This window comes from Microtus ochrogaster, chromosome 18 (assembly GCF_000317375.1).
Source record: "Microtus ochrogaster isolate Prairie Vole_2 chromosome 18, MicOch1.0, whole genome shotgun sequence".
NCBI lineage: Eukaryota > Metazoa > Chordata > Mammalia > Rodentia > Cricetidae > Microtus > Microtus ochrogaster.
This window is the reverse complement of record NC_022020.1, coordinates 63,437,905-63,460,916: the sequence shown is the minus strand read 5'-3', so window position 1 is coordinate 63,460,916 and position 23,012 is coordinate 63,437,905. Positions and strand designations below refer to the sequence as shown.

General features: G+C 46.7%; 1 protein-coding gene across 1 annotated transcript in view; it reads right to left on the bottom strand.

The window, feature by feature from the left end:
- Pard6g (par-6 family cell polarity regulator gamma) overlaps positions 1 to 23,012 on the bottom strand; it is a 65,336-nt gene that overhangs the window by 21,649 nt on the left and 20,675 nt on the right. Inside the window, exon 2 of the mRNA XM_005356298.2 lies at positions 12,592 to 12,814. Coding sequence (XP_005356355.1) covers positions 12,592 to 12,814 — 223 coding nt within the window. The remainder of the gene's footprint in view (positions 1 to 12,591; positions 12,815 to 23,012) is intronic.

Sequence of the window (23,012 nt, the reverse complement as noted above, 5' to 3'; positions counted from 1 at the left end):
TCTCGCCCAGAGCCAGTGCTGCGCACACCACTGCAGCAAGTGAGCTAAGGACTAATGGTGTGGGAGGTCCTTCTGTCTATGTGTTGCTTTTATTGGTTAATGAATAAAGAAACTGGCTGGCCTGATAGGGTGGAACAGAGTTAGGAGGGGAAAACTAAACTGAATGCTGGGAGGAAGAAGGCAGAGACAGAGGGACACCATGGAGCCACCGCTGGAGATAGATGTGCTGAAACCTTGCTGGTAGGCCATGACCTCATGGTGATACACAGACTAATAGAAATGGGTTAAATTAAGATGTAAGAGTTAGTCAATAAGAAGCTAGAACTAATGGGCCAAACAGTGATCTAATTAATACAGTTTCTGCGTGATTATTTCGGTTCTGGGTGGCCTGGGTGAACAAGCAGCTCCCTCCTCCAACAGACTAAGACCCCTGTCCATGCCATGCCTCTTTCCTTGCGTTGGCATAGCTATGGCATAGCTATGGTGGCCTGGCTGAGCACCATAGACCTGAGCTTCCTTTCCAGGGTGGTGCCTCCGTCTGTTTTTCCTCCCTTCGAGCTTCACTGACAGGAAACCCTTGTCTAGTCGAGAAGAGATGAGAACAAACCTCTACTTCAAACACCCAATTCCATTCTACGGTTCATGGACAGCAGCCTCCACGAGTTCCTGAGGTGATGGGAACGTGACTTCTGCCACAGCGTGAGAATGCCAGGAGCTCAGGCACAAGAGTCGTAGTGGTTCTTTGGTCTGGGCTCAAGTTATGTGCTTAAAAAAGCATTTAGACTTTGGTCTAGGAGAAAGCCAAGTCTACAAATGCCAGTGTACAGCTGAATACATCTGTACAGCCTCACTAGGTCTCGGCTTCCTCCTGGAAACAAGAAAGCTGGCTTGGATAACCCTCAACCTCTTCAAAAGTTCACAGTTTTATGATTCTGACTAGCAGGAGGCTCAGTGCTATGCAAAGTCTTAAGCAAGCATAGGTGTGCATAGGAACAGACACTAGACGTGAAGGGTCGAAGAGCCGCTTGCTGTGGAAGCTCACACCAGGAAGACTCGCTTCAATTTTAGGATTGTTTTCCAGCCTGTACGTCCCAGCCGTCTAAGCCCTGAGTCTGAACGCTGTCATCTGTGTCTAAATGCGCGCCAGTGGTTATCCTGAACACCAGAAACATGCGCCTTCACATCTTTTTATGCAAAGTAAGTGTAACCACACGAATGTTTCCATTTGATCCTGAAGGGATCATTAACAATCCCGACAGCTGCGGATTTGGCTCAGCGGTGGGTGGAGCGCTCCCTTGCATGCACAAGTGGAGTTCTATCCCTAGGCCTGGGGAAAAAATCCTGGCAGATGTAGAGGTCACAACACTTGATGCCTTTTACAGAGGGGCCACGTAACACCAGGGGATCTTCTATCCATTCCCACAACTGAGGGTAGGCTCTGAGCCCGCCCTCCCCTCCCAGGTCACCTGGCAGGGCCCCAGCTCCAGCTACCTGAACCCGCAAGCCTGTGCACAGGAGCCATCCTGAGCACTTGACCTATGGTCTGGCTGTGGTCTTCCCACACTCCCAGCTGGGAGGGAGGAGAATGACGTCGAGGGATAGGTTCTATAGATCATTCTGGAGCAGGAATGACAGGGCTGTCAGCTCGGGGCCCTGCTCCTAGCAAACTGAGTGTGGAAAACTGGAATCTCCAGCACTCGTTTCCTAACAGAGAGGATGTTTTTCCGGTTCAGAAAGGCCCAGGGAGATGATGGGTACACTGTGTGTCCTGTGTACTCACTGACATGAGCTGGGAAGCGCCCTCCTGTACACTGTGTACACTCTGAACCCTGGTCAAGTCACAGAGGCGTGGGCTCCTCAGTTCCTATGCCTTTCCCACAGTGTCTGGGCACAGGAGCTGGGGATGAGATACAGTGGGTAAGGTGGTCAGTGGGCAAGGGACCGGGGTCTTTGAGTGACATTTTGGCATGAGACAATTATTTCTCAAGTGATTTGCGTTTTGGAAAAATGTAACCCCTTGCCTTTGATCTAGAAGATCGGACGAGGCCGCAGACAATTATAAAAGGCCTCCGCTAACTCTATAGGAATCCGCACCTTGAGGTAGCAAAGACCGAAACATTCTGAAGTGCGTGGTGGTAGGCTCACCTAACAACGTGGACACGCCGAATGCCACCGAAACACGTATCTAAACATGGCTAAGATGATAAATTTAAAATACGTATTTTATAAAAGGCAAATCAATATGTGCTAGTATTACTACTATCCTTCATAATTTCATAAAGCCTACTAACTTAGACCCCCACAGGCAGCTTCATGTGGCTGAAATGTGTCTGGACACAGCCAGGGTAGGCACACCCCGGATCACGGCTGCACAAAACAACGCTGGAGTAAACAGTCCTGAGTTTAATGGGAGTCCTCACCCCAACCTCTGCATGTGTCTGTTAGCGGCAATAGCACGGCTGGAGGGTGAGCAGGGCGCACAGGTGGTGACCCCTGTGCTGAGCCACTTTCCCACAGGGGAGGTGCGACATTCATAGATAAGGGCAAAACAGGAAGAGAAAAATGCCGTGCAAGAGGAAATCCAACTCTCTCTTACGTTTCTGGAAAAAAAGAGTTCATAGTGGAAATTTTTATATCTCCGGACTCTAAACCAGACTCCGGGCTGTGAACCAGACGCAAACCATGTCTACAGTGAACTTCTGAACATAATGCATAGAAATAAGGGTTCCTATGCCTTCAGGTGACAGTTTAGAGTCCCCAATGTGCTGAGTCCGGGAGAAGTCGGGCCACAGGCTATGTACCACGGTTCCTGGGGCTGAGAGCTGGGGTGAACCCAGACTACATAAAGCCACACATGGGGAATGAGGTCTGAGGGCTCCTGAAGTCAGAATTCATACACAGCAGGATGCGCCGGGAGAGACACAGACGGGGTAGAAACTGAGAGGGGGAACTGGGAGACCCTGTGGAGACTCAGAACGGCACTGTAAGGGGATGTGCTCAGTGACTTCTCTTGGGGGAGGCCACCACGGCAGTGATACTACAACAGGGGATCGGCTGTGTGACAGCAGGGCACAGAAGTGACAGTGAGACCAGTCCAGCTTAGCTGGAGCCAGAACTATCCTGGGGAATAGAGGAGAGAAGCCAGGCAGAGTGTGGGAGTTGTCCACACGCTGGAAGACGGGCTGGACTCTATTAAGAAAAGTGGGGAAAGGCAAGCCGATACCTGGGGGCTTCAAGCCCAGCATCAGAAGGGAGAAAGGTACCGCTCAGGTAGTTAAAGCAGGGATCTGGAAACCATGGTCTGAGGCAGTGTTGCCCTGCTTCCATGGCTTCCTATGATCTCCGTCTTCTCTATTGAGTCCTGAAGGACAGACTGCAGGATGAGCTGTGCACGGGCCTGGCTGTGCCTCCCCGGACTTGCAGCTCCATGGCTATCACCTGACCGAGGTTATCATTGACTTCATTAGCCCTTTGAGTAGAGTGGGATTCAACATGGGGACAGTGTCCATCTCTTCCCATAGGCACTGACTGTGGCGCCAGTACCTACCCAATTCTCCCCAGCAGTTTTGGCACTGGATTCAGAACTTGGTATGTAAACAGCCCAACAGTCAGACACAGGAGCTTTTCCCCAGGGACTCCTAACCCATGTACCAGCTCCTTAGTGAGCGCCTACTGTTTGGAGGCCTTAGCGAGCGCCTACTGTTTGGAGGCACTTATGGAGACTGCAGCAGCTCCCAGCATTCCTACCGTGTCTTCCCAGTGCACACTTCTGCTGCCACCTCGGAGCTGACCTTCACCGTATTCCCCTCCTTGACATCCTTCATGACTTTGTGCCTGCCCCAGCTGCCTCTGTTCTCATTCCACAGTCCGGTCTCCAGTGAGTCTCCACTGCCTCCTCACACAGCTTTCTGAGCTGGTACGATGCTGTAGCCTTCTTTCCCATCCCTCCTACCCAGCATGCCCTGCTCATCCCGAGGACAACGTGCACTCCTGGGGCAGCAGGACACTTAAGGGCAGAAGCCTCGACCTTGTATCCCTAGGAGGCAGCAGAGTTCCAAGCACACAGCAGGCGCCTAGTAAGAGAGGAAGCCCTGTAGCCGAGTGTCTACCTGGACCACTCCTCCAAGTTCTGGGTATTAGTGGGAGTGCACGACAAGCCGTTAGTGCTGCTGGAGGTGGGGTAACCACGGGGAAGAAGGGCCAGCTCTGTGTGGTGATAATGACGGCCTATACACTGGGATTCTTGTGGAGGGCTCTAGATTTTGTGGGATAAAGTTCAAGCTGGCTGACCTAGCAGCCATCGAGGCCAAAGGGGACAAAACAAGACTTTGACTTCTGAGCAATCATGTTTCCAAAACCTCTGTGCTGAAACAAATGACCCCAGGCAACACCTGTGGTCAGTGACCCAGCTGGGACAGAGAAATTTCAGTTACCCTGCTGAGGGTGGAGGGAGGCATGCCGAATCTTCACTTGTTCCAGCTAACACAAGAAGTTTCTGCCAAACCTCACCAACTGGAGTTCATGCCCTGACCTTCTGGATGTGAGTGGGGTTCATGGCAGGTCTACCCTGTGGTTAGCTCTGGAGACCCACCGCAAACCTCCGGACAGCACAGTCTACATGCCTTGTCGGGAGGGCCCCCACCAGCATCCGGGCCTGCTCCCACCTCTGCTGGCCTCTCATGAGGTCTCACTCAAGCATCCACTCTGCAAGTGGGCCCCGGAGATGCATGACAATGCGCCTTATTTTCTCCCCAACCCCCACAATTACTGAAATCACACCGCTCAGTTTTCATCTAGTGCAAACCAGCAGAGTTGGGCGCCGAGAGAGCCGATGCCATACTTGATCGGCTCACCGCAGTACCCAGGAGAGGCCACCAAGCTTTGGGGGAAATAGACAAACATTCCAGTTTGCACATCTAGATAGTTCCACCACCAGACAAGACCCCTTTGGGAGTGTTCCAGTCCCTGAGCAGTGTCCGCTTGGTGCAGGGTGGGGTACAGGCTTACCCAGCAGTCACTGTGGCTGGCTGAAGAATTCCTCACCTCTAAAACAGCCGGTAGCACACACGACAAGACCCTTACTTACTCTTAGATTATCTAGTACATTATTTTTAGTCAACAAATATTTATTTCGAAGACATCTTGTCTGAAAACCAATCACTCTGGCTCCAGGTTATTAAAGTCTAAATTTATATATAAACTTATGTACTATCACCCAGTGAGCGACTCTGATGTTACAGAGAAGAAACAAGATGACAGTTTTGAGCCTTCTAAAACATTGGCCAAAGTGACAACAACTTAATTACCCCATCATGTGAACTGCTCCCATGAGATGTATCCACACTGCCAGGTGACATGTGACAAAACGTCAGTCTCTACACAAAGGTGAGGTGGACAGGAACATCAGTGAACAGCAGCTGCCAGCGGAGGCGGGACCCGAGGGTTGGGAGAAGCCCAGGGATGGCCACTGTGAGTGTCATTCCAGTCATTCTGGCAGGCGGGCTGGCCTTTGTCACTGTGTCCAAGAAGAGAAACTTAAAGGCCACAAGTGTCCACAGGACACAGCCATGTTCAAAGATGCTTCAACTATTACACTGAGATCCTACTGAGGGTAGGAACACTGGCCTTGTACACCTTTGCTCAAAACCTACCATCTAATCCGGCAAGAATATATTTATCTATCCCAAGGGAGAAACTGACAGCTCAGTAAGACTGCTCAGCACAGCTTAGAAGCTGGGAACTCAGCTATAGAGGTACTGGTGGCACTTATGTTCAGCATGACAGGGTGATGACCATCCACACAGAGCTGCAGAAGGACAGAAGGACATTGCCAGGTCAAGACAGTCTCCATGGCGTGACCACACTGGCCTGTGTATGTGATACCGTAACTAAGGTCTGGAACAGTTTTGCCAAATGCTAAATGTTGTCTTGGGGCAGGGGATTATTTCCTTGTCGCCTGAATTTCTTTACACAAATATGTCACAAACAGTGAAGTCTTAAAAAAAAAAAACAGTTCACAAAGCATTTCTCAATCAGGTCTATTTATAACACATGACACTTAGAAAGCACGAACCCAAATTACAAACACTAGGCTCACTGTGTAAACGCAGCTATGACAAGAAGGGGGAAAGCGTCAGCTCATTGGGTGTGAAACCTTAGCATCTTTACATCAGCTCCCTGCTGGGGGCCGCAAGAGACTATGTTAATCACAGATGAGCTGGATGAGAGGGACACAGGCAGACAGCAAGCCGAGGCTTAGGGGTGGCTGTGAGTAGGTTCCCAGACAGCGACGTTCCTCTGGGTGGTAGGTACCTCTGGCGTGTGGCTTTCTACCAGCTGCCTCAGCACATTCTCCCCACGCCTACTCTGAGACAGGGCAGTGGGCCTGTTGTTTTCTCCACGTTCCCACGCCGTGGTAGTCAGAGGCCCCTTTGGCCTTTTTAAAAAGCAAAAGAAAACAAAACACAAACAAAGAAAAAGATAGAGAAAGGAAATTTCCCAAACGCGAGAACTTCTGGGAATCCGTGGCAGGCCTGAAGCTCATATGCTGCGTGGAGGGGCCCCTGCACCAGAGAGGTGCGAGCCAGCTCCATGCCCGTCCCTGCAAACCAGGGACATGATGATAGAATGGGGTCGATGCAGCAAAGTTAGTACCTAGTACTCGTATCTAGTACCTTAGAGCAGTACTAGGCAGCTTCAGAGGAAAGAGTAACTTGGGGAGTTCCGACCGCCCACTGATGCTTCCTGCTAAGTAACCCTCCTACCAAGAGCCAACATACAGGAATCCAAGAAAAACAGTGAGCTGAGTTCTTGAGCCTGACACTTTAAAAACTCTGTCAGGGTCTGTAACCAAAGTCACAACTGTTCTACTTACTTTGAAGAACATTACTTACTATTTTTCCATGGCAACTCAATTAAATGAAATACAAGCAAAATGCAACCTCACACAATTTCTGAGAAGTCTAAGCATTTACAAATGTGTTTTGCTTCTTCTAAAAACTCCAAATGTCCAGAATAGCTAAGAGCCACACTCGCAGGTGCAGCACGTATGTTATGTTTATTTTAGGAACCCTCACCCCACCACTGCCCTAGCCCACCTTGCCCTGGGCAGGGCCTGGAGGTAGACAAGATCACGGGAAAGGCAGGCAAGCAGAAAAATGAGTCACTGGGATTTACCAAGGCTGCAGCGGGGGCATGCAAACCCATGCATCCGAGCCCTTTGCTCTGCGCCTGCTGCAGTCCTTACTCACGTGGAAGAGCAGACAGGAAGCTGTTGTTCACCAAAGAGAAGGCCCAGGATTTTTAAGAGTTGCCCTGGAAAGATGATTGGCAGAAGCCAACAAATGTAACGGAAAAAAGTCTGATAAAAGCTGGTAGAACTGAACCCTGCCTGCCACCCACCCTTCCCAAACCTCCACGGACAGACAGGCTATACAGCAGCCTTCATGGAAACATCCCCAGAGCAGGACCCAGAAGGACAAGAGGCAGGTTGTCCCTGGCTGTTTGTCTGGGCCCCAAATTCAGCATTTTCTGTAAGCGAGGACCTCAGACCTGTATGTACCATAAGCCCTGCCAGAAGAATGCTTGAGAATACTTGATCAGAAGAATATCAAATATTCTACCTGGATGAGGCTCACACTTGGGACCCATTCCTAGCAGGACCTAGACCACAGCATAGTACAGCTGATACTGGGGCATGACATATACCTGAAGCATGGTCATACCCAGGCACAGCTCAGATCTGGGCATGGGTCACAGCTGGGCTCAGCAGGCATTGGGGAATGGCTCACACCGGGCCTGGCTCACACCTGAGGGTTAGAAGAAACACCCAGGAAGTTTCTGACTATCAGGGAAAGAGAGGATTTAAAAAAAAACTTTCGAAAAAAATGTGTTAATTAAAAACTCAAAATATTCTGGACAGAATGGCCCACGTTTATGGTCTAGAGTTTCTGATGTCTCCATGATGCTATCCCTTGACGGGGGGAGAACTCAAAGTAGCCACACATAGTAAGGATGGCTGAATTCTGGAAGTAAAGGCTGGAGAAAAACCTGAGATTGTGCTAAAGACCGTACGTATCTCAGACCAGAAGGGCACTGTGACCGCGGTCAGCAGCTAACCCTGGTACCCAGCTCTGCTGTGATCCAGTGCATGAAACTGACTTATTAAAGTACACAATTTCATATTCACAGAGCTCTCCAGTCCTGAAACACTCGGCCACCTGTGATGTGCATGTGGTTACGTGGCTATCAGCAGTTGCCCATGCACATTTATGCTCAGGTCAGAGGCTGGCGCTGCACATCTCTCCTTGGTCACTCTCTACCTTTATTTTCTGAGAAAAAGTCTCTCGCTGAACTCAAAGTGCACCAGCTCAGCTAGGCTGGCTGCCCTTCAGAGACCCACCTTGTGCTGGCTGTGGTTTGTTTGTTTTGTTTCTGTTTTCTTCAAATTGTCATATGGGAGTCATCTGGGAAGAGGAAGCCTCAGTGAGAGAAGCCCATGCCAGGCTAGCCTGTAGACAAACCTGTGGTGCATTTTCTTAATTAATGGTTGATGTGGGGTTGATGGTGTCATCCCCGGGAAGGTGGTCCTGGGGTATATCGGAAAGCAAACTGAGCATGCCATGAGGAGCAAGCCAGTAAGGAGCACTCCTGCATAGTCTAAGCGTCAGCTCCTGCCTCCCAGCCCCTCCCTTGTGTGGTTCCTGCCCTGAATTCCCTCAGTGGTGGACTGTGACGTACTGTCAGCTGAGAAGCCCTACCCATGTTGGTTTTGGTCACAGTGTTTTATCACAGTAGCATAAACCTTTGACACACCTGTCTCTGCCCAACCCTAGCAGTGGGGTCACACACTGCCATACCTGGCTTTTAGCATGGGTACTAGGGGTCCAAACTCAAAACCTCATGCTTGTGTGGCAGATACTTCACTGCCTGGGGCATTGTCCTAGCCTGAACCAACTATTTGTCTTTATGAATTGCTCATCCTGGACTTTTCACAAACAGTGAACTCATTATTAAGAAGTCTTACTTTCTCTCAAGTCACGGACAATAATGGATTAGTAAATCTGGAGCCATGATCCCTGGAGGAAGAGGCTCAGGTCATCAGAAGACCCCAGTCAGAATGCTTTTAACAACCAGCTACTACTTCACCTTACTTCTGTCCAAAGACACCATGTTTAGTATTTACCGAGCTAGTGGCCACAGGGCCCGAATGAAGCTTCTCTAACAGGGCACCTCCACGAGGCACACCACAACTTCCTGAGCCAAAAGCATTAGCTACCACCTCAGCCCTTGGCACCGACAAAAGGCACAACCAAACCAAAGGGACAATTGCTGGCATTGGAGTGTGTGAGAGATGGCTGCCGGCAGGAGCTGAGACAGCATGGAGGGCTTTGCCTTCTCAACCAGGACCACTTCTCCACTCTGTGGGCATGTTCTCCAGTGACCAGAAAACCACCGTTAGTATTGATCTGGGGTTACAAGTAAATACTAGAAGCAGGTAAGTTTTCAACTACAGATCCCTTGAGTAATGAGCTAATGACAGGTAGTCCTGGGTGCTGGCTTACCTCCCTCAGCACTCTGTGTGACCGTCACTGCCAGAAGTAGTGCTTAGCTCTCTCTTGTGGCAGGGAAGCATTCGCTTGCACAGATCCGTACACTCGGGCATCTGCTCGCTAGCAGGTGGACTCCTGTTGGATCTTAGGCTGCCGTGCCTGGGACTGCGTGCAAGTCTCTGTGTGCACATGGACCCACACGCTTGGGTTCTGCTGAGAATTTTAGCTCAAAGGGATGCTCATCTGTCATTGGATGTCCTTGTGTGGCTTGAGAAATTATTGTAAGACGCAGATTAAATGGTTTAAGCATAGTTGAGGGTTTATATCGGTATGTATGAAGAATGCTTACTTTTCATTGGTAATTAGAGTTTCTTCTTGAAAAATCTGTGTCAGTCAGGGCTGGGAAGTTGGTTCCCATTTAAAAGCATGTACTGCCCTTGTAGAGGATTTGATTCCCAGCCCCCACATCAGGCTGCTCCTAACCACCTGTAACTCCAACTCCAGGAGACCTGACACCTTCTTCAGGTCTTCATGGCACTGCACTCCTATGAACCAACCACAAGTGCGGGCGACATACACACACACTTAAAAAAGTCAGTGTCAATATGGGAAGCTACCTGGGACTCACAGGGTTCACTGCCCTTTCCAGACCAGTGCCATGGAAAGACAGTAGACCATGACTCTTGACCTCTGGTGGCCTCAGGACTCCAACCACAGGGACACTGGATCTTCATGGCTATGAACCAGCAAGTCTATCCTGCAGACAAAGGTGTCCAGCTGTCCGCAGATGTGCAGATGCCTGGACTCTTGCCCAAGCACAGTTACTCCAGTCAGAACCCCATGAGGGTGAAGAGAAGGTTCTGAGCTATCCAGAGGTATGAAGAGGGGCCAGGATGGTGCACACGGGCCCAGCCAAGAGTTCGTAGATATGAGAAGTTAATACAAATTCAGGAACTTTCCCAGCTCAAAAAGGATGGTGGATCCGTGAGAAGGATCTAAGTTTATATACTATGAAAAGGCCAGCTTTGAAATGCCTGCCACCAGCTACTCAGGGCAGAGGAAGAATAATAAGAAGGAAAAATACACAATACTGAAAGGGTGCCATGCCTCAGCCTACACGTGGAAGGAGGGAAAGCCACCTGAACTGTGGGGAGGCTGATACAATCCCCCCCCCCCCCCGCAGCATGCAGGCCTGAGCTGCCAATCCTACTCCAGGTTCAGCAGCTCCAGGCTGAGGGGCACACTTCACCCAAGCCAGTCTCTGCTGGGACTTCACTGGCCTTGCCCCACAGCCAGGAAGGATAAAAACATTAGCTTCCTTCATGATGGGTAACAAGGTCTGTGTGTGTGGATGCCAACTCCCCAGAGCCTTCACCCCTTTACCTGCCCCTTGGGAGTGAGGCCATGATCTGGGGTCATGGTGGCACAGCCAAGAACCAGCCCAGGCACCTTGTGGTCTGGTGGAGAGGAATCACGAGCCACTCTAAGAACTTGTAACAGGTAGCATCCAGAGAAAAGAAGAGGACAGGCAGGCAGAGGAAAACGTGAGCTAATTAGAGCATTCTGCTGAGGAGGCAGAGTGTCTAGAGCGGGGTGATGGGCAGAGCTCCAGGACTGGGTAGTGGGATGCAGGTGTACATCAGGACCTGTCTGTGGTAGCCCCAGACGACAGAGAAGGGACAAGAGGGATGCTGCAAGCTACAAGGAGCTGCAGGGAGCACGAGAGTCCTGATTCCCGATCATCAGCAACACGCAGGTTCTACAGTAACACAGATGCCAACGTGTTCTGACTTTGTGCCAGAGAACTGGACTAAAGTGAGGGCAGGGGTCTCCTGCCTTTCCCCCATCAGCGCAAGGAAGAGTAAAAATCTCAATATTTAAGGGCCACCCACGTTTGGCATGCCACGTGTTCTCAGTAACTTGAGTAGTGTCACCGCCACTCCTGTTCTGCGACACTAAGGTGCCTGACACAGAAGTCTGGCTAAGAATTATGAGCCCACAGCCAGCCAGCTTCACACCGTGGCTCTTCCATTTCCTCACTCAGCACACTACAGCTCTGGTTCCTTCCACAAAGCTCAGAAAGGACGGTGGAGCCCACGAGAAGGATTTGAGCTCATGGCTTTAGAAATGCCAGGCTGCTACCCGGGGAAGAGGAAGAAGGAACCGGAAATGATACCCAAAGGATGCTGGGAAAAGACACCTAAGGTGCCGCTCTTAGCAGCAGGCATGGTTTGAGGCTGCACTACACAGCTCCTCAGTCTGGGGTACGCTGGACATAGTGATCCACTAAGAAAGGCGCCCTTCTTCCAGTCAGTGCTTGCAATGTTCAAAGTAGGTCTACACCAGGAAGAAGGGTAATAACTAATAAACTGATTATAAAAATGTCCTTTTTCTACTTCTAAGCTTCCCCTGCAGCGGGCTCTTTCCTTTAACATCATATTCTTAAGCGACAAGGCTCTGCCAAGCCCAGAGGTGAGAAAACGAACCCTGCAATGCACTCTGGGAGGCAAGCAGGGTGAGGACAGCGGCTCCGCCCATCACCACCCTGCCCATGTCAGTAACTTATTTCAGCGCACAGTGGTGTCGGTTACAACAACACTAGGCTTTTGGAGGGAACCAAAGTTACAACTTAAAGCTAATATTTCCCCTAGTCTTACAGAGACATGAAAATACATAATTTGGTCCTCAAGTTTAATTCCTAAGATGCTGACAAATGCCTTTGTTACTGAATTCACTTGTTCCTACTTAAAATGCTAAAAATATCAGCATTATTTATTCTTCATAAAAGACTGAAAGAGTTTGTATTACTTTTCTTACATCTATAAAAGGCAGAGGTCAATACTATTTAAGGTGGAAAAGGAAGTTTAGCTGCTTTTAAGACCTTTAAACAAATTAGTATCGACCTAAAAAGTAATCTTGAAGTCCGCTAACTAGAGGCCAGAAACGGGACCTTAGCGTCCTGCACCAGCGGAGAGAGTTAGCGTCCTATTTCCTTCCTGAGCGACTGCAGGGTGAACAGAGCGCTGCAGCCTCCTCATACCTCGCTTCTGGATGAAGACCCTAAGCAAGGGGTTCGCACTTGAGACCGCCTTGCAGAAGTTGTCGTCATTGTTGATGGGCAGCAGGTCCCCGTGCACGTCAGCATAGCCGATGGTCACGTCCGTGTGAGGGATGTGGTGGGTGTGCACGACCAGCTGGTAGAAATCTTCAAACTTCCCCGGCTTGTGGCGGTCCAAGGAGAACCTTCGGAATTCGGCCCCAAACTACAAGGCAAGAGAGGAGGTAAGTGAATCGCAGGAAGAGTCTCGAGAAGAAGGCTCCGTGACAATGTGGTCACTAGCACCCCTGGAGGTCACAAGCAGCCCCGTGCTACGGTCTTGTGACTGAGCAAGTCAAATTCTGCTTAAAATATATAAAGTATATTTTTAATTTTGGTTTAAAGTAGCAGATTTTCAAATAGCCTTTTCTTTTTTTAAAGGCTTTGATTTCGATTCGTCCTCCCCATGTTTTCTCCCTCTCCCTGCCTAACCCTTTCCACTCACAGAATCGACTTTCAAATCACCCGTGCTCTACCACCGTCCTTCCTTCAAGCCTCCCCGGTTTCTACGGTAACGCCAAGTAAACACAACGCATTGGAGATCCGAAGGTAGGATCCACACACAAGGGACCACATGAAGATGCTATGCAAACTGCTGGGGGAATGGCATCCACAGTGACTCTCAGGAGCTACGACGCCTGCCTGGTAAAACCATTGCTTGTGCAATGGTGGCACTACCATTAGGGCTAACCAACCGTTCTCTGATTAGACTGAATGCCCACACCACAGGAGGGAATCCACGCTGGGCACTGACACCTGGTGAAAACCCATGGCAGGGAAAACAAAGGCCATATGGGAACTGAACACTGCTGCTTAGCCAAACTGACAACACACTGAACTGCCCGCTAAATGCTGATGTTTATACCCACGAATACTACCGCAAGCCTGAACCAGAGAAGGTTCCTCCTAGTAAACAGTGGTGGATGAAGAGGCTCGTGACTGTAGAAGGCGCTAAGGATCAGTGACCTGCGAGTGAGTTTACACCACCCTCTAAAGCTCAGAGAGCATTGTGGGAGGGGACAGAAGGGACGAAAGAGCTGGAAGGCAGATAGAGGGGCTGTGACACATGGTTTCTGGGCAAGACACAGCCATGCAGTCATGAACTCATAGTGGCTGCAGACACCTGCCCTGGATCTGGACAGAAATGGGCCCTCCAACTGTCAGTCAAAGATGAAGGAGGAGACATGGTTATATGCAGTACTGACTAATCTTGAACTTGCTATGAAGGTAAGGACATTAATGTCCTGATCTTCCTGGCTATACTTCCAAAGTGCTAGGATTATAGGTATGTACCACTTTGCCTGGTTTAGAGACTAGTCAGTACTGCATATAACCATGTCTCCAAAAAATATAAAAAGAAGCTGTAACATTTACTCTGTTTTTCTTATGTCAAAATTGTAACATTAATCCCATGATATGTAGATTGACTACATAAATATATTAGTAAACTGTTTTAATTACAAAAAAAAAAAGATGAAGGAGGAGCGCAGGGGGCCTGAGCCCTCACTGATTAACTCTTTGCTACTGACAGGTTCAGGGACAGGGTGTCATAGCCTTCAGTTGTATACCCAATGGTGACACCGCCAGGCTTCAGTGGACAGCTCTAATCCAATGGTCACACTGATTGCCCTGGTTTAAACTAAATGGGTCACAAGGCAAACCTGAAAGTTATCACTCTCGGAATGGGGCTGTCAGGGAGGAGGGGGAGGCTCAAAAGGGATGGGAGAGAGAAGAGAGGTTTGAGTGAAGGAATAATCTGAATGCATTATATACGTGTATGAAATCGTAGAAACAACAAAAACTCATTTTTAAAAGTTAAAAAGGAAGGAAGAAAGAATGGGAAGAAGAAAGAACTGGCGTCCTTTCAAAAGAGCATCAATCCTCCACCTCTGGACGGTCACTCGAGGAGCCAGACGCAAAAAGACCAGAGCCAACTTCTTCTCTGCAGGCCCTGGCCCTGACCTAGTTGCCCACGGAGCTGCACACAGAACTTATGCCCACAGCATACGGGTCACCTCTTGAAGGCTACAAGGAAATCACCATATGGGGTCAGTCTGACTTGAGGGTCTTGGCTCAGAATCATCTTCAGTATAATCAAGAGGTAAATGAATGGGCTGTACTGTACACAAAGATGAAATGTTCGGTGTTACATATGAATAGCCACTAAATCATCTGGGCATCAAACTGGGCAAATCATCTCAAGACACTGAGGTGTTAAAAATCTACATTGCCCTCAGATTTGGGAATGTAGCCCAGAAAATTGTGTTTTCTGATAAGTTCTCAGAAGTAACTAATGCTAGTGTCTGGGGTTCACATACAGAGGACCAGTGGCCAAAGGGAATCGACTTCCAGAGCTCTGTGTGAAGACTGACCTGTCTGGGAAGCACTTGCTGTCCCCACGTCTTGCAGGCCACCCAAAGCAAAGCCAGTCTCTTACCTACCTACGCTGCCCAGGATACCCAACAAAGGAACAATTCAAAATGCTGGCTTGGGAAAAGCTACATTCAGTGACTAGTCAGAAGTCTACTGTCTCCTCCTCCACACACAGTAAGGGGAGAAGTATGGCCCTCCCACACACTCAGAAGGGGAAGGAGGATGGCCCCAGACTTACTGTTTGGCTAGTTACATTTATGAATGGCTGGTGTCCTGGGAAGAGCAGAGGAAAGGGCTCTGTTCTGTCCCCACCAGTGTCAGAGGTACAGATTAAACATCCCCAGGCTCCCAGTACTCAAACATGTCATCTCTTCTCAGCACTTTACAAAGGGTACCCCAGCAACAGGAGGCCTGGGTACAGCATGCTGGTCTTCACCCAGAGAGGTGGAAAAGCTGTAAGATACAGTTTGAAAGAGATAAAGCCTACAGCCCATGCTCTGTATGGCTTCTCTCTGATTTAGTTACCCAATCAAATCACAGCATATTTATTTGGGCAGTCGTCACGCTTCCCATCTGTGCGGCTGCCTTCTGGTAAGTCTATGAGCACGCCCCTTTCCTCCCAATGAAGACATCAGGGACTGTAGCGATGAGTAATGCAGCCCAGGAGCGGCTCTCTCACGTCCAGTCCTTGTCTGGGTGTCCTCAGAAGGATGCATGACTGTACACTCACCTGGGGAACACCCTTCTCTGTGCTCAGCACTCCTCACCGTGGAGTCAGCACCCACAGAACATGTGGACAGAGCTGACACACTAAATTCCCAAGTTCCCCGACAGTGTTTCCAGCCCACTTCCACTTGGCAAGGAAACTACAGGCAGCTCACAGTGTTTTTCATGATTTTTAAACAATATTCCTAAAATGTGTACCTTCCTATAGTAATTTGGGAAGACAAAAGAATACAGACTTTTCTTGAGGTGAAAAAAGCCTGGTTTGTATCTGACTGTGTGGCTGGTTTGCCACTCAATCAGATAGCCCATTATGTATGTTTAATGAGGTCCAGAGTTTTGACAGATGTGTGAAAAGGTGATGTAAAAAATCCATCTTATCTAAGAATTAATAATTTTTATTTTCCACTTCAGATTTAAAAAGAGGTCTCCATGCTGTGGGGTAATGCTTTTGTACACTGTAAAGATCTGTTACTTGTATTAGTTTAATAAAATGTGATTGGCCAGTAGCCAGGCAGAAAGTATAGGTGGGGCAACCAGTCGAGAAGAATTCTGGGAAGAGGAAGACAGAAAGTCAGTTACCAGCCAGATGCAGAGGAAGCAGGATGAGAATGCTGCACTGAGTAAGATACCAAACCACGTGGCTAAACATAGACGAGAATAATGGGCTAATTTAAGTTGTAAGAGATAGTTAATAATAAGCCTGAGCCAACAGGCCAAATAGTTTGTAATTAAATAAGCCTCTGTGTGATTTTTTTTGGGACTGAACAGCTGTGGGACCGGGAAGGACAAAAACTTCCATCTACACCTCTAAAAGAAGAAATTAGTAGGTGCATCTCAATGTCATGGAATTCTGGGTAAAGCCAAGAACTTTTCTACCTTCCAGAAATTGAGAGGATGCACAACTCTGTTGATCAGATAAGTCTTGCACATCAAGTGTTTTCTTCCTATCTGCTTTCATCAAACCCAGAAATGGTTCATATTGAATTCCCAGCAAATAGGTTATTTGAATAACGCTGATGGTTGGTTGATTTTCTCTTGCCAGGTGACCCAGGGAGAGCCCTCATCTGCTCACCTGCTCACCTAGGAGTCTTCCCTCTCCCTGGCTTTTCTTTCACTCCCACAGCATCTGATCTGTTTGTATAACAAAGAACATGCTGGCTTCGACAGCTATAGCAGTAAAACACAGACAAAAAGACGCTTTCCATGGCCACTGAGCAATAATACCTTTTACTAAATGCAGGATAAACATTGTAATAACTCAATCTAGAATTAGCCATTTTGGTTTTTATTTAAAACTTTTCATTCTTTTGTAATTTTATGCTATATATATAACTTTTATTTGCATATGTATTTAATATATTTTGATCACACCCAGCCTAAATCTTCACTCCAACTCCTCCAGACAGACTTCCCACACTTCCCCCTCCGAGCCCTCTCCTGTTTGAGGCAGTTGCCGCGTGCACATGTGTGTGATTGCACACCTGAGCACAGACAGCTTATTGGCAGCTGCTCTCCTGACATTTGCCACGTTGTGTGTTTGTTCTTCAGATGGGGTCTTGCTATATAGCCCGCTATGGACTCAATTCTTGATTTTCCTGCCTCAGCCTGGAGAGACAGAGTATGGCACCATGGCTGCTTCATTTAGTCATTTATAAAGTTGGGGGTGATAATTACAGTGCATCTAAAATATGCCTATATCCACCCCACAATGGTTTATGTGAGGTGTGTGTGTGTGTGTGTGTGTGTGTGCGCGCGCGCGCACGCGCGTGTTGCCTAAGCTGGTCTTGAACTCATGGACTTAAATTTTCCCACCTCAGCCTCCTGAGTGACGGAATAACAAGTGTGTTCCAGTGTTCCTCTCTTGGAGCTCTTCCCACTTTGCAAACTAAAAATACCATTGAACACCAAATTAGGAGTAATTTTCACAAAGATTTATAGCCATATGAAAATATTTCAACTTTATCAACTTTTTATAGCATAGAAGCATGAGAGATAATCAAGCCTAAATTAGTAGGAGAGAATACTAGAAGAAAAAAATCTCATCAGATAGTGATACAAAAAGAAATCAAAGAGACAAGGACGCATGTAAATTTTCTGGTCATTAAAAAAGATTGTTCATTCTATTTTTAAATGTCTACTGGAGATACCAAACTGCCCCATTCAGATTTCACTGACTAGATTGAGAAGTTCAGCTGGGCGTGGTGACAAGCACACAGGCAGGCACACACACACTTTTCCCAAAGCAGCCTTGCTGGGCCTAGCTAGGTCAGCCAGGCAAGTTAGTTTACACCATATCAAAGCTCCCCTTTCCCACCAGCACTCAACTCAGGCAGTGTGCCCCCTCCCCTCGGAGGAATTAATCCCAGACGTGGCAAGATGTGTACTGGGGAAGGTCACCTGTCCGGAGCAGACTTATCAAAGAAAGGACAACTAGGCGGGGTCGTCTCCCAGCAGCCGGAGGTCATCTGTGTCTTGAACCTTCAACACCAGATTGCTGGGGCCTCTTCCCACGTGTGCTCACTGTGACACAAACTGCTGCCTTCTGGAGAGTGCTAGGGAGTCTGTTGATTGTTGAGGAAGCTGGCAAAGAGCAAGGGTCAAGGACTCTTTAAGGGAAGAATACTCGTTGCTGGGAACTTCACAGATGTGTGGCTCCTTAGTCTGTACAACTTTCGGCAAAATAAAACTGTCCTTCCGTTATTTTGACAATACTAACACACTCTGTAGATGATCTCAAGTTTTTATTTCTGTGACAGGATAGCAAACATCAAGGGAAGGGAACAGCTTTACTTTTTATAATAAATTTTTGCTTTTGTTTTTTGAGACTGGGTTTCTCTGTGTAATTGTCCTGGCTGTCCTGGGAACTAGCTCTTGTAGATCAGGCTGGCCTTGAACTCACAGAGATCTGCCTGCCTCTGCCTCAAGTGCTGAGATCAAAGGTGTGCGCCACCACCACCCAACCTTTTAAAGCTCAAAAAGAAATTAATCTCAATATAAACTTCTTAGATCAGTAAGCAAAAGTACATTATCCTCAGCTAGGCATGGTGGCTCATGCCTCTGATCCTAGTACACAGGAGACTGAGGCAGGAGGATCACCACAAGTTCCAGGACACTCTGTGCTATACAATAAGACCCTGTCTTAAAAAAAAAAAAAGGGTATTTACCTAAAAGTGAAATTCATTTTGATTCCCTTTAACATATAGTCAACAAGAACAACAACAGATTTATGATCATATAGTTAGAAAAAAAGATATATATTAGTTGAGATGATATATGTATATTACACATACATAATATATCATCTCAACCAATAATGATCTGTCTTTTATGTCTCCCATCTTATCTGTCCTCCCTTCCCCCATTTCTTAAAATGGAGAGATTCCAGTTCCGTGAGAGATTCTGTCTCAAGTTGATAAGCCAGAGAGTGATAAAGAAAGATGGGCTCTGGCCCCAGCCTCCAGATGTGTGCTCCCCTCAGCCATGAGTACAGACAAACATACCACACATATACAGAGAGAAAAAATTACAAGAGAGATTCAAACACACATAGAGAATAATGAAAATAGATCATACCAAAACACATAGACTCTAGCTAAAGCCACACACAGGGGAAAATTTATGGGTATAAAATCCTAAAAGGAAGCTCATTAACTAGAAACTAAGAAAAGTACAAACCTAATCCAAACAAGCAGAAAGGACTGGAGATTAGAAAAAAAAAAATAGGGAAAGAAACAAAGCAAAAAGCTGAGTCTTTGAAAAGACTAACAAAATCAGCACATCTTTAGGTAGGGAGAAAAAAGAAACAAATTAAAATCTTTCAAACCACAAACGAAAGGGAGGCTACTGCTGTTGCTGGTTAGGAAGGAGGGACTCAGTATCCCCATAGCAATGGCCACTGTGATGAGGAGCCTGGATCCCTGAAAGCGCTATCTGATTCTGGGACATGGCTCAGGAAACATGGAGATGAGCCTGGCCATTTCATAAGAGCAGAAAGCCAGGAAGCAAAACAAACCCCACAAACATGGAGCATGCTGAAGGAGACAGGAACCAACCGGGAAGTGTGCCAGTGGCCAAAGCTGGAACAATCTGAGCAACAAAATAAAACAGCACAAAATAAACATCCACGAGTCCACACAGATACAAACAAACGCCAGAATAAATAACTGGGCAGACATAGCTTCCATGCAGAAGAATACTAAATAATTTATCTGGATGCATCGCCCTCCGGGAAGGGCAGCACAAGTCTCCACCTTTTAGAGACAGGCTATGCATAAGGACTGTGCTCCCAGAGTACAGTGTGGAAGGGAGAAGAGGGACTTCACAGTGGGGGTGTCTGGACACACTTCTCTGCTTGGGGATCATCGACAAGGGCAAATCACTGTGGCCATGACAGATCGAAGTGGTACTTTGCCACTGTGGTTTTCTTTCAGAGTCACGATCCCAGTCTACTGATGAAAAGCACAACACACAACAAATGGCCACCTGTCACTGACCAGCAGTCTTCAAACATAAAATGGTCACCACAGACAAGGGCAATCAAAAGGACTGCAAGGAGACACCACGACTAAGTGGGATGGGCTTTCCTGGATGAAAACCTTGGAACACTAGGTTAGAAAGAACACTTGGGAAAAGCTAAATCTGAATAAAATATAGGGCTCAGTTAATTATGATGTATCGGCATTGGCTCCTTCATTACAAAAATGTACCATGGTAATAATATTCGATGTCGGGCTGGAGAGATGGCTCAGTGATTAAGAGCATTGCCTGCTCTTCCAAAGGTCCTGAGTTCAATTCCCAGCAACCACATGGTGGCTCACAACCATCTGTAATAAGGTCTGGTGCCCTCTTCTGGCCTGCAGACATGCACACAGACAGAATATTGTATACATAATAAATAAATAAATAAATAAATAAATAAATAAATAAATAAATAAATATTAAAAAAAAACATTCGATGTCCCAAATTGAGAAAACAAGCAAGGTGCATATGAGAATCTTCTATATTCTCACTGCAATTTTTCTGTAAAATTAAAAACGTCCTAAAATGATTTAAAACATTTTATATTAGTCTACAAGTTACAGGTCTCCTTGTGGCATTTTCCTCTCTATGTTGTTTTGGTTAATCCTCTCAAGTTCTTCACACCCATGTCCCTTCCCCGACTAGTACCCTTCCGTTGCGAGTGCCCCCTTCTCATTTTCATGCTATATGTGTTCTGTTACTCCCCCTACATCCCTCCTTATATCTCACCCCCCCCCCCATCTTGTTCCAGGCTTCCTTTTCTAAGGCTGGAACTTATGGATGGAACTAAAATATTATATTAAGTAACTCTGGCTCAGAAGGAAAAATCCCACATCTTTTTCTCTCATTTCCAGATCTTAGCTCTTCATTTTCATATGTGTATAATTATGTGGGTGTGAATGTAGGCACAGTTCATCAATCTAAAATAAAATTTTAAGAAAAGATTATATGCGAATCCCATGAGGAACCATATGCTGACTACTGGATACCCTATGGTATAGACAGATTCCAAGGATGATACAAACTATAAGGACTTATTTAAAAAGAAAAACCCCAAGGAACTTATAACTAGGGTATTGAACTAATTCCAAAAATGCCCATTGAGACGATTCCAGGTCAAGGATGTCTTCACTCATGAATTCTACCAAACATTCACAAAATTTATAGCAACCTCTCATAAACTCTACAAAACTGTTCGAGGGAACACATCTCACCTTTAACCCATAAGGCCAATTTTGTCCTGATATCAACACAAAAAAGGCATAGAATAAAGCTACAGATCAAAATCCAGCAAGACAGGGACAAAAATCCATTAAAAACGTCAGCAATCTATAATCATTAACATATAAAAGAAACTCCAAAACCAGAGCCAGCAAAGTGAACTACAGGCATTCACATCTGAAACTAAGTTGTTGTAATAAACAACATTAAAGGCCAAAAGCAACACAATCATCACAACATGAAGGATGAGTAAAATCAGACTCAAAACTAGGACAACCCAGCTAACACTGTGCTCAATGGCTTAAGACAGATTAGTTTGTCCCGGATCAAGAAGAAATCAAGAATGTTCACTTTCACATCTAAGAACTGGCAAGTAAGCCGAGAAGGATGCTCTAACACTTCTGTTCATGGGCAGAATTTATCTAAGATTCCCTAGAGCTGATGAATGAGTTCGGTACAGTTTAAGGACACAGTATCACTACACAAAACAAAATTTATTTTTACACCATAGCAATACACAATCAGCCTGGAAATAAAGTTAAAAAAATTTTTACAAATAAAATATTGAAGGGATACAATGTTTAGAAATAAAGTAAACAAAAGAGGGGGGACTACAGAATATTGTTGAAAAGTTAAAGAAGATACAAATGGCTGAAAGCATTCCATGTTCACAGATTACAGAACTTGATGTCCGTAAATGCTCTGGTCTACAGATTCAAAGCAGCTCCTATCAAAAATCACTGCCTGTGGGATGGTAACTGCCAAGTTGGTCCTAAAAGTATTTGGAAAGGTGAAAGACACAAAATATCCAAAAAGAATCAATCTTGAAAAGAAGAACTGGAGGACTCACACTCCCTAGTTGCGAAATTCTTACTGTGGTATTGATACACTGTGACAATGAATCACGTGGCTTGTACTGGATTGAGAAGTACCTAAAGCAAGCTTCTGGGTGTTCTGGGTGCGTCCAGAGACACACAACTGGAGGGGGGGGGCAGCTGCCTGGTATAAATGGTACCATCCTATGAGCTGGGGCTCAGATGTAGAACAGGCATGTGCTCTCTCTGGTCTCTGGCCACTATGATGTGAACTGCTATGCCCTGCCTCGTCCTCTGTATCCATGATGGACTGAAGAGGTGAAGAAGTAAATTCTCCCCTCCTTTAGCTGCTTATACAAGTGTTTTGTCTCAGTGGCCCAAAGTCCGACTAGTACATATATGATCAAGGCAAATATAACTCATTTGACTTTTGACCAGTGGATTTCTATTAGGAAAGTCGAGACAATCCTATGCAAGGAGAAATAATCTTTTCAACAGCTAGTGTTGGAACAACTGAATGTCCATGTGAGAACACTGGAGCTGGTCTCCTAATTTACACCGCACACAAAAACTGATTTAGACTGGATTGTCGATTGTACCACACGATAACTAAGTATTTTAAAAACTCTTAGAATACATAGGATTAAATTTTTATTACTTGGGCTAGGCAATTATTACTTAGATATGACACTCATGACATAAACAACAAA